The 13,061-nt window shown below is 42.1% G+C and overlaps 1 protein-coding gene across 6 annotated transcripts in view; it reads left to right on the forward strand.

Annotated features, from left to right (window-relative positions):
• The window catches only part of lpin1a (lipin 1a), a 34,528-nt gene that overhangs the window by 1,791 nt on the left and 19,676 nt on the right, over positions 1–13,061 (forward strand). For 4 of the 6 annotated variants that reach the window (XM_033625333.2, XM_033625339.2, XM_033625375.2 and 1 more), the window contains exons 2-3: positions 12,097–12,297; positions 12,934–13,029. In XM_033625333.2, the coding sequence (XP_033481224.1) occupies positions 12,097–12,297; positions 12,934–13,029 (297 nt within the window). Of the gene's footprint in view, positions 1–8,303; positions 8,521–12,096; positions 12,298–12,933; positions 13,030–13,061 lie in introns of those variants that run through there. The other 2 variants (XM_033625355.2, XM_078160720.1) reach the window with 1 other exon arrangement.

The raw sequence follows: 13,061 nt of genomic DNA on the forward strand, positions 1-13,061 counted from the left end.
AGTACATATCAAACTATTTTTACCTCTTTATGGTGACAGACAGTGCATCACTCCGTTTGAATGCAATGCTGTACATTGCTAAAGATAACACAATGTCTACATGCACTCACTGTACAGACAAAATGATTGCTATTTATGATGCTAATGAAGGTTGGAATCTAACAATTATTTGACATCATTATATAAGAGGATCTGTTACTCAAGATGGTCACCCAGTGGCCACACAAACAGCATGTCCTTTTCCTTCCATGGGTGAAGAGTTGGGTACGACTGTCCTTATTTAGGGTCAGTTTCTAGCACAGCCCTGTTGCTCTTTTACAAATCAATCATAGGGCAGATGTTTGTTCCAGTGTTGTTTATTTAGGTCATAACATATTGGTAGCAGTGGTAAAGAGGCTTAAAGCAGCCATGTCTGGCCCTGGAAACTACACTAATTAGACTTTTCCAAAGCCATGAAGCATGCCTGTGAGGACTCCACATTGGGGGCTGGTTTAATAGTTCAGTTGTAATGTGTGGCTCAGGCAGCCCTCTGATTGGCTCATGCAGCCCATCCCCCTTCACACCCCCACCCCTCCTCCATGCAGATGAAAAGAATGCATTCTTGACCTGTCGGAGAGTTCCTGGGAGAGAGCAGGCTACCCCTGTTTCAGCAAACCGCCTCCTTCCTTCCTATCTCTACCGACTCACGTGTCTGACACGAGGTAACCCTGCAGGGCGGGAACTGGAACGATAGAGGACACACCACACCAGAGCACACACCAGTACGCGCACATACTGTAAACAGATACATGCATACATTGACACATGTTCATGCATGCAGAGAGTATATGTTAATTCACCCTCATGAACAAACAAAGCACATGACCACACATGAGATGTTGAATGAAATTCCTGAAATGACACAAAAGTCAAGTGCGTCATTGTTTCATTTTCTTAACTCTCAAATACGCTTCTGTTAAATTAAATTTTTGACTTCAAAGACATGCAGCCGATATGACGCACAACAATTAATAAGGTTTAACTTGTGGGATTTAGTGGCATCTAGCAGCAACTGAAACTTCTCTCCTGTGCCAAGCATTTAGACGCATATTGGCTGATGAGAAAATGCAAATGACCCTTTCTAGAGCTAATGTTTGGTTTGTCCTACTGGGCTACTGTAGAAACAACATGGGGAACTCTCTTGCCAGAAGAGGACCTGCTCCAGACTCAGCATTTACTAAGACAAGGAAGGCGTGACCCTTCTTACTCTCCCTCTGATCAGCTAGTACTTATTTGTTTGTGAGATTGCTGATGGTTAAGGGTGAGAATGTCAGAGTAAGCCAATCAGGGGCAGAGTAGGGTGCTGCAGCCCAATCTAAGTTAACAAAAATGCAACAATTCTTTTCAGGTGATTATACTTTAATGAAAACATAGTGGTTGATATCATGGGGCTTCCCTAGTGTAGTGGCTAGAGCACTCGTCTTCCATGCAGAAGGTCCACAGCTCAAATCCTGCTGGGGTCGACATCAGCAAAGGCATGCAGTCGCACGTCGTTTCCACTGCCGAATCAAAACGGGATCAAATTAAACTGAGCCTAGTCCTTAATGAAGTTGCGTCTCAAGAGCTTCCAGACATAACAGCAGATTCCTAGTTATTAATATCATATTCAGGTTTTGTTAATATATCCCCCTAAATCCTACACGCTAGATATTTAAATGAGGTTAAACCTGGGAGGGAACTAAATATCTCATTGACCAACCATCATCTGAGGAGCCAAGAGTTACATGAGAGGGCTGATACCACACTCAGTATGTGAACTACTGAATGTAGTGGTGGCTAATTAGCTTAGCTTAGCATAGCATGAAAACTGGGAACAAGACGAATAGCAAAGACCCAGACTTTGCTTTTTGTACAGATTTAACAACCGAGATACAATTAATGAGCTTTAGAGGTGCTGTTAAGTGGATTTTGGTATCTTTAGATGGAGCCAGGCTTACTGTTTGTGTCTTTTTCCAGCCTTTAAGCTAAGCTAAGCTAATGAGCTGCTGGCTACAGCTACATATTTACCACACAAAATGTACAGCACAGCATTAATCTCCTCATTTCACTATTTCTTAAAATGTTGCACTGGTTCAACTTTTAGAAAGGATAGAAACAAATTAGGAAGGCAGGAGCCAAAATAAAGAAATATAATTAGATATAGAATAAGATCATTTTGCTTACTCATTTATAAACCCATTTTTTGCACTACCCATGACTGACTTGCAGGACATTTTACTTTTACGAAACAACATCACTTTCTCAGTAAATACACCTGACATAGTGATCACCCTACGCTACAGAGTAAATAAAGTTCTTCTCCTCCTTCGTCACACCCCTACAACTCTCTCTGTCGCACGTATGCACAGAAATAAACATCCTGCAAAGTCTCTCTCTTGCCTGCTCTCTTATCTTCATATTCTGTGTGTCTGGCTCCCCCTGTCCCCTCCTCCCACCCTCTAGTTGGCTACTTGTTGCTCCCTGATGAATGACTCAGTTCTTAGAAAACCCAACACGTGTTTCCTTGTTCCCTCGGTCTGCCTAGTGCTGATTGTGTGTGTGTGTGTGTGTGTGTGTGTGTGTGTGTCTGTCTGTCCATCAGCAACTCTGATGAAGGAAACAGTCACATGTTCGACAGTTACACAGTGCAAATATGTGTATTTAATATTGATTGACAGCAGAAAATTGATCTAGAGTCGTGACCTGTATGATGTGTTGTGACTGGAGTTTTATGCATGCGCGCACACGCACACGCACACACACACACACACACACACACACACACACACACACACAAAACCCATTCTCTCACATTCCTCGAAAGATGTGTGTATGTGTGTGTGTGTGTGTGTGTATAGTATTAACACGCTCTAAAACAGGTTTAGAGTTACAGTGAGAAGCGGGAAAAGTTGGATGTGAGTTGAACCCGCTTGGCGGTGGCTGGGCTGGTTCTCAGAATCATTGAGCAACAACAAACCGTGCCATGGGACCCAGCCAGGGGAGACACAAACTTTTGTTTTTGTTTCTCTAAAGCAGGAACTCTGTATGTAGACTCGACTCTGAGGTCAGGGAAAAGCACTTTATATAACCTTCCTGTAATCTGATTACAGTAGTCAGGGATGTAAGATAACAGTTAAGAAAGAAGAATGCGAAAAATGGTATAATTTGATATAATTTCCTGTCAGAGTCAGCTAGAAGTGAATTGATTGTGTTTGTTTGTGCAGCAGCCATGATTTGCAGGCATGCATAAAACATATAAATCACAGGATTATGAGACTTTCCTGGACTGACTATGCTCAGGAGCATATTTTGTTCTTGCAGTATTATAGCTGTTAAATGTGGGTGAACATTTGCATGCTCGTTTGAGCAGATCCAAGCATTTCTGTGATTTCAGCATTTGCCTGTTGCTATAATAGATCTGATGCCATTAGTTATTTGCTCTAGTTTATCTAATTGATCTCCTGTCACCATCATATCTGCCGCACTCTCACTCTCTGCATCTTGTCTGTTGTTTACTGTTACAGTGCCTGTATCTCTGTCAGTCCTCAGCTTTCTGCTATTTTTGTAAAAGCCATATTTAAATACACACATGTGCAGATGCTTGGGTTGCTGGAGCAAAGAGAATACCTTCCTCTCAGGCTTTTCACTGACTCTAACCCACACACTTCTAATCCGTCAGCATAAGGCAGCTACACAGCTGAGTGACCTGGAAAAAATCACAAAGATACTATAAGCTATATACACTCACTGGCCACTTTATTAGGGACACCTTGCTAGTACAAGGTTGGACACTGTTTTGCCCTCAGAAGTGCCTTAATTCTTGGTGGCATAGATTCAACAAGGTGTTGGAAACATTCCTCAGAGATCCATATTGATATGATAGCATCACACAGTTGCTGCAGATTTGTCGGCTGCACATCCATGATGCGAATGTCCCCTTCCACCACATCCCAAAGGTGCTCTATTGGATTGAGATCTGGTGACTGTGGAGGCCATTGGAGTACAGTGAACTTATTGTCATGTTTAAGAAACCAGTTTTAAGATGATTTGAGCTTTGTGACATGGTGCGTTATCCTGTTGGGAGTAACCATCAGAAGATGGGTACACTGTGGTCATAAAGGGATTGGACACGGTCAGCAACAATACTCAAGTAGGCTGTGGTGTTTAAACCATGCTCAGTTGGTACTAAGGGGCCCAAAGTGTGCCAAGAAGATATCCCCCACACCATTACACCACCAGCAGCCTGAACTGTTGATACAAGGCAGGATGGATCCATGCTTTCATGTTGACCCTACCATCTGAATGTCACAACAGAAATCGAGACTCATCAGACCAGGCAACGGTTTTCCAATCTTCTGTTGTCCAGTTTTGGTGAGCCTGTAGAAATTGTAGCCTGGCACCCGGAGTGGTCCTCTGCTGCTAGCACATCTGCTTCAAGGTTCTACGTGTTGTACATTCAGTCACTACTGAAGACCAAGAAATAGTTCCACACGTATAGTCAATTGTCATTTTTAGACCTTGCTTTTTTTTTTTTTAAGAAATTTTTATGGGCATTTTTTGCCTTTAATTGATAGGATAGTGAAGTGTGAAAGGGGGAGAGAGAGAGGGAGAGACATGCAGCAAAGGGCCACGGGCTGGAGTCGAACCCGGGCCGCTGCGGCAACAGCCTTGTACGTGGGGCGCCTGCTCTACCACTAAGCCACCAACACCCCTACACCTTGCTTTTTGTACAGTTGAAACAAATAAGACATGACATATAAATCAGTAAGCTTTAGAGGTGCCAGTAGGTGGATTTTGGTCATCAGACAGAGCCAGGATAGCTGTTTTGCCCTGGTTCCGGCCATTATGCTAAGATAAGCTACCTCGCTCCAGCCTCATATTTACCCAACACAGATAAAAGTGAAATTAAAAAAATCCAGGCAACTGTATCCCCAGCCATACTTTGAAAATGTTGTAGTCTTCGTGTTGTTGTAGATATCCTGGAGCTTCATCAAAGACCACATTATTCCCCAGAGATGTAGGGTACCATGTTGCAGTTGTGGTTAATGCGGTTGCTATATTAGAACATTTCAGTAAGGTCACATAATGTTCATATGCTACATTTATTTTAAAACCATAAAAGCTTTACAGCACATTCTTAATTTGCTTAAGTGAACTCTGCCATTTGAGAACCAATCATAATGAGCAATGTCTCGGCCTGACCTCGATGTGTCAGGGTAGGTGGGTAGATTTTGAAAACCGAGACACATTCAGTACATTGCACAACTACAGATGCCTTCGAGTCTTCTGAATGTCACTGCTATTCTTGTCTCCTCTGCTCCACATACTAGACTTGTTTTCTTTAGAATAAGAACAAGATACTGTTTACTGTTCCCCTTCTCTCAGTCGTACACAGTAAGAAATGTTTGAATGAACAAACATACTGTTCTGCATGTGCTTTTTAAGATTTAGTCAACTTTGTGGAATCTAAGATTGTTATATTTGTCTTATATGAATGCTTCTATGTACTTTATAGTTTGTAGTTTGGGTTACTGGGTTTTCACACGTCGCTTCCTATTCTGCTCATAATTTAAAAAAAGGAAGTGATAGAGAATTATATTGTATTGATATTGAAGGGAATGTGATGGTTTGATCTGCCCTAAGCACCATTAAACTCATCATCCCTGTGGAATATTTTAATGATCTCAGTTAACCTTATACCTCTTTGTTTGACAACTTCATACGGAGAGTTTACGCATTATGGACAAAACTGCAGATTTAATGTGGCCCCTTTTGATAACTGACACTTGCCTGACAGCGCTGTGGATGGATGACCAGAAAAAAAGAATCACAAAGATCTGAGTGGAGATGTTCCCCCCTAAATCACACATTTAATGAGATAGAGATTTGGTCTAAGATGGTCGAAGACAGTCCAAAAATATTGGTAAAAGTGGAAAAACTCTCTCCCATATCTAAATCCAAACTGCTAAAACTCAAATTTGTGATGTCATCAAGTCTACCATCTGGAGCTGCTCCATGAATAGGGGAGGACATTATAGAAGACGCTCAGAGACTGTAAAAAATAATGGATGTGGCTACCGTGATGTCACCCACTGGTTTGTGGACTCCTGTTTCAAAGAGTTTGGCATTATCACCATTGCCATGGTGGCCTTTTGCAGCCATTAGTGACCATATTAAGGCATGAGGCTGGCGCTGTAGAAGAGCAATGGGTGGATCCAACTAAGAAGCTGTGGACACCTCTGTAGACAGACTGTCACTCAAAGCAGTCCGCCCTTAATTATGTGTAACTTTACACCTTAATAAAATGTCAGTGGTTGAATTATATATAAATTCACCCCTTGTACAGTTGTCATAATGGGGGAAATTACAGACCGAGACCGTTTGCTGTACCAGGCTGTGGACATGTTGATTTGTGGTGTTAAGTTAGGCATTTAAACATGGAGGTCTATGGGGACTAGCTGCCGGGGCCAGCCTCAAGTGGCTGTTTAAAGAGTTTCCGTTTTGGGCACTTCATTGTTGGCTTTATTTTCTAACACCAAGCCAGTTAAACTTCAGGGATATCAATGTGTCCATTTAGGAAGCACAAGTGGTTATGAATCAGTTTTACCTGCTTTGGTGCAAATGAAAGTGACAACAGGTGCAATGGAGAGGCAAAAGCAAGGCAACCTCCAAAAGGGAATGGTTTTACATATGGTGACCACAGATATTTGCTCTCTCCTGTTCTTCCTGACTGATTCTTCTCTAGTTTTATGTTCTGCTAGTGTCCTTGTCACTACTGGTAGCATGAGGCGGTACACCTGCTGCCCGATCAGGTTGCACAGGTAGTGCAGCTCCTCCGGGATGGCACATCCATATGTGCGGTCACAAGAAGGTTTGCTGTGTCTCCCAGCACAGTCTCAAGAGCATGGAGGAAGAAACAGGAGACCGGCATTTACACAAGGAGAGCTGGACAGGACTGTAGAAGGGCATCAACCCAGCAGCAAGACAGGTATCTGCTCCTTTGTGCGAGTGGAACAGAAGGAGCACTGCCAGAGCCCTACAGAATGACCTCCAGCAGGCTACTGGTGTGTATGTTTCTGACCAAACTGTCAGGAACAGACTCCATGAGGGTGGCGTAAGGGACTGACATCCTCTAGTGTGACCTGTGCTCACAGTCCAGCACCATGCAGCTCGACTGGCACTCGCAAAAGAACACCAGAATTGGCAGGTCCACCACTGGTGCCCCGTTCTCCTCACAGTTGAGAGCAGGTTCATACTGAGCACATGTGACAGGCGTAAAAGGATCTGGAGATGCCGTGGTCAATGTTATGCTGCCTGTAACATGATCCAGCATTCCAGCATCCAGCATGTCAATGCCACTGATACCCCGACTGCTTTTAGGTACCAGGATGAAATCCTCAGAGCGACTGTCAGACCTTATGCTGGTGCAGTGGGCCCTGGGTTCTTCCTGGTGCAGTGGGCCCTGGGTTCTTCCTGGTGCAGGACAATGCCTGGCTTCATGTGGCCTGAGTGTGTAGGCAGTTTGTGGATGATGAAGGCATTGATGCCATTGACTGGAACTCTCGTTCCCCTGACCTGAATCCAATTGATCACCCATGGGATGTTATGGGTAAAATACTGTCACAGAATATCAAGGACACCATCCACGACTCATCAGGAGCATGCACAGACGTTGTCGGGAGTGCATACAGAGTCACATTATGAGTTGCCATGATAAAATTTAAAAAAAGTTGGATCAGCCTGTGATTTCAGTTTTTTACTTTGATTTTTTAATCCATTGAATGAAGTTACATAATTTTTTCTCAATAGATTCTACAGTGTACATCGGTAATGATTTTCAACTTGTTCAAGATTCGATGTGTGATTTAAGTGTTCCCTTATTTTTTGAGCAGTATTAACTGAACTTTCCTGAGCTATGGAAAAAATATTTGTTTTATTTTTAGGCGGTGTTCCTCTTTAAATGACAAATCAAGTGTCATCCTGGGTTAGGATAGACACAGCCACAACAGAGCAAGTAGTTCTTATAATGTAGGCTATGGCATATATGTTATATTCAAAAGAATCAGTAAACCATGAGTCACAATCTTTAATTCTTTTATAAAACCTCATCAGTCAGCAGTAGACAACACAAGTCAACGTGATAGACATAAACAGTTAACAGGCTACAGGATATAGAATACAAAACACAATAATAACATGACCTAATGACAAATAGATCTGATTGTAAGAGGGACATTTTCAGTCAACATTTGTGACGTCATCGCCGCTCCAGCCAACCGGATCGCTGTGTGTCTGCGGTGCCGGTGTCGGTGGGAGGAATATTTTAAGTGCGGTTTAAAAAGCGAAGCAGCCTGAAGCAGAGGAGTCAATATCAGATGACAGGAGCGCGTTACACACGATGTCAGATCTAAAGACTGACACGTAACGGACTAAAGCTGCACAGGACGGTTCAGTTTGGATGGCGGAAAGATTTCAGAGCGAAGAGCGACATCAATAAATAATGTAAGTAGGACTGCCGGGCCGTACAGTAACCTGCCGTGAGGGAAATAATAAACGTTATAACAGGATATTTATTCATTATGTGCACAGTCAGAGGCTTAAAGGCTGTTTTCACCTTGGTTTGTGTATCATAATGTGCGGCTGAATGATGGCAGCGGGCTGCAGAGCCTCACCCCGTGTGCAGATGTTTACATGACGCCTCACAGGCCACATATGAAATTACAGTCACTTTATGAACCCCATGTTGATCCCGCTGTTATTCAGCTTCAACATGGGCGTTTTTGTGCCATGAAAATACGACATTTCCTGCTGTTTATGTTGCATGATTATAGGCAATTTTAATTTATTAAAAAAATCATAATCATCATCAATAATTGATTAATGATCTCCGTGTGTCCTTGTAGCTATTTAGTAGTAACAGTCAGTAATCCCAGAGTATCAGACTGCTGCTCCAGTCACATTAAAATGATGTAATTGGATAATCCTTCACATTATAATCTGCAAATCCACACCTCAGTCTGCCTCTCTGTTTGTGCTGTAGTGAGTTTTATATTGAATTATGTGTTAAAGAAGCCTCTGTGTAGTTCCCCTCAGAAATAACAGATGGAATTTAAAGGTTTTCTCACTGTTGTGTTGCTTCTTTGGTAAAACAACACATAAATCAGAGGATAGAGCTGGTAACTTGGCCGATTGGCTGTTAAACAGAGATTTCCTGGAAGAGTGGGCAAGGCTTTGGTTGTGTGTGTGTGTGTGTGTGTGTGTGTGTGTGTGTGAATGGTCCCATCTGTTTGCACGTGGTGTATGTTGACAGTGATATCAGGTCTGTGGCATGTTGAGGGATGAGTGCATGTGTATTGTGCATGTGTGTGTTTGCCAGACAATGAACATGACGGTGAAGGGGTCAATAATTATGTAATCATTGTCAAACAGTCCAACTCCCAGTTCTTGAGCAGTAAGTCACACTAAGAGATTAAAGGGGCTTTTCACCTAAATGACAACCACCAACACCACCGCCAACAACAACAGTACACCAGGAACATTTTCACTGCTGTGGTATCTGGCCAGGCAGTATGTTTTGCTCTCCCTCTCTTTTTTGTCATCCTACCATTGAAAAACATTTTGCTTCCCAGAAACAGGGTTTTGGTTACTGTGAACAATCCCCAGACCTTACTATCAACGCTTAAATTGGAGCTAGTGTCATAGAAATTCAGCATAGAAAGATTCCCTAAGAAAAGCCAAACTGTCTGCATGGCTACATCTCCCTTTAAGTTATGTTTCGATAATACAGATCGACCACTAATCTTTTTAAGTGTGTTCCTGTATTTGTATGTTTATTTTTAAGTACATGTGACATATTTGTATAAAACACCTACATTTAATTTTGTGTGATTTGGCTCAGTCTGGACACAGCGTATTAATTTGTTTAATAACAGTGTTGTAGTGTGTTGTGTGTAGCCGTTCTGATGCACAACAGGATAATGCTGGGTCATTACAGCAGAGGAGCCCCACACTGCAGTAATTGATGGGTTTTAACGAATCATCTATGTCATTAGAATGTTCTCACATGGTCTGCCAAAATATTGAGCCATCTGTCTCTGAGGCACACAGTAATATTGTGTGTGTGTGTGTGTATGAATGGTGTGTGTGTGTGTGTGTGTGTGTGTGTGTGTGTGTGTGTGTGCGCGGGGAGACTGGGAGATAGAATATGCCAGAATCTGAGTCAGCACAAGCAGGTGGCAGGTGGAACACTTTGTTATGCAGATAAGATAACGATGACACATACAGTATTGTGTGTGTGTGTGTGTGTGTGTATTCGTTGTTTTCACAATAAGAAAGCCAAAGCAATTCCGAGGTGTCACATTAGCAATGCTTTTACCCTTGTTTAAAGCTGATAAAAAACACTACTGGCATGTAGTTTGCTGAATAGATAATGATAAATGTTCGGTGATGAGCAGACTTGTGTACTCAAGTCACAAATTGGATGACTTTAGACTCAACTTGACTCAACGAAGACTTGGACTTGGACTTTAACACCAAAGACTCCTGATTTCACTTGGGAAGTGACACCTTCATTAAAAAGTATGTTGTCTTTAAAATAGGACCACCAAACCAACTAACATTAATTCTGTTCAGTCCTAGCAAGTCGACTCTCGACTCTCGAATCTACTTTGTTTGAACTGATCCAACAGCATCCAATCAAGTTGCAGGAAAGCAATATGAACGTTAACTCAGGGTACCAATTCATTTGTGTGCAAAAAATATGTGGTGGTCAACGAAAAACAAATTGCAGTATGTAAAACGTGTGGGTTGAAAATGATAGATGGAGACACAGCAACATCCAGCTTCATTCAACATTATACATTATTACACAGAGAACAGTAAGTTGAGGCTAGTATTAGCAAAGTTATCAAGCTAATGCTCAACTAGCGTTGTCACTCTGTTGTTAAAGTGATTTTACATTTGGTGAAGAACACATTATTACTTGTTTGGGACTCGAAACTCAGGGTTTAGGACTTGGGCTTTGACTCAGGACTTGAGTGCAAAGACTTGAGACTCACTTGTGACGTGCAAAACAATGATTTGATCCCACCTCTGGTGATCAGGTGCATAAATGATTCTGTTGGATTGTACAACATATGAAAGTGGCTTCAGACATTTTGCACAGTACTCTACAAAAATCTGTTTACTGCATACCCCTCACTGACGTCATCCCTGCAGGAGCTCCCAAAGGACCAGTAGCTGGTGTATAATCCAAGACAACAAGTAAACTGTACACATTCTCACAGTCTTTCCATGTTTAAGTATTTGTATGAAAGCATGGAATATATATTTAGCTATTAATAACTTTAAACAATATTGTTGATTTCTCCTGGATGCTGAATATATTTTCTTTCTATTCTCTCTCTCTGCCCCTCAAATCAACAGCAACCCATGTCCGAGCCCAGTGAGAGCACTTCCCTGCCTGTGTCTCTCTCCAGGGTCATGTTTGGCATTCTAGACAGAGAGCGTTAGAGGCTGTTGATCAGAGAGACTGGCACAGCAACACAAACTCTCCCCCCTCAATTAGTGTATTTGCATTACAAAGGAAAAAGGCTTTTTTTTTGTTTCTATTATCATTTTTGTTTTCAACTGACAAAAAAAACAAAAAGACATCAAAACATCTTTCTTTTTTTTTTTAGGAAGAGCTGAATGTTTTCTCATCCATGCACCCACATACCAACACCAGTCACAGCCACAAACATATCCCACGCTCAGCAAGGCCACAAGAATACTGTCATTGTTTATGGTCGCAGCAGAGATCGGCCAGTGTGTGTGGGCAGTAATTGGACTCAGTGGATCAATAATGTGTTTTAATGCGGCAGTGAGGCCTCGTGGTTGCACAGAACAGCTCATCTGTCAAGCGTTTGGTCCCCAATAGCCAATAGGTCCACGAAGGGTCATTTGTCCTGCCAGTGTGTGATGCTGTGCGTATGTGAAAGGCCTGAAATGCAGATTACAGATTAAAGAGAAAAAAAAAGATGTGCCATCTTTGTGAGAAAGTAACCAACAGAAACTCTTTCCTTCCCTCTCTGTCTCCAGTTACAGACCATGAACTATGTGGGTCAGTTGGCGGGCCAGGTGTTCGTGCAGGTCAAGGAGCTATACAGGGGACTCAACCCTGCAACACTGTCTGGATGTATAGATGTTATTGTGGTACGACAGCCAGATGGCACCCTGCAGTGCTCCCCATTCCACGTCCGCTTCGGCAAGATGGGTGTGTTGCGGTCCCGTGAGAAAGTGGTGAGATTATAGGGTGCTGCCACCCTTCATGCTTTCACTACCTTTTTTTCCATCTGCGTGTGCAGTGTGGTTTTGTGTACAGGTAATTTGAGAGGTCAGAGTCTGTTGCTAATACTTATATTCTGACAACAGCGTCAAAGCAAAGGCACAAAGGGTTCGCAAGATGATGACAGAAGTTTTAATCAGTGGTGGAACACGTTATCAGGCCTTTTACTTCAGTTAAGAAAATAGTTTTTACAAGAAAAAAGAAAAAATTCACATGTTGCTGCAAAATATTGACGATATTTTATATGTAATGCAGCAATTCAACAGGCCAGAAATCATATTGTACTTACTGAAAATCAATATTGCATTACTGTAATATTGTATTGTACTGACTGAAAATCAATCAGTACATACAGTACATTAAAAGGGAATTACAGTGCAGCACACCCAACACTGTGTGTGTATGCATTTCTACATCTTAGCAGTTAAGTTACATTAAAACAGCAACTGTTATGTGTTAGATGAGATGGTTATTTGTTTACAAAACTAACAGTTACTCATTGTGTCGACACAAAATCACACACTGATGATTGTTTTATTCATGCCAGTGAGATTTAAAACATGTTGAGACACTTTAATTCTGTCCTGCAGGTGGACATAGAGATTAATGGCGAGCCGGTGAGTCTGCATATGAAGCTGGGCGAGAATGGAGAGGCCTTCTTCGTCACAGAGACTGAGAACACAATGGTGAGTAATGATTGACAGAGTTGTTAACACTC

The sequence above is a fragment of the Epinephelus lanceolatus genome, chromosome 2, assembly GCF_041903045.1.
Source record: "Epinephelus lanceolatus isolate andai-2023 chromosome 2, ASM4190304v1, whole genome shotgun sequence".
Taxonomy (NCBI): Eukaryota; Metazoa; Chordata; class Actinopteri; order Perciformes; family Serranidae; genus Epinephelus; species Epinephelus lanceolatus.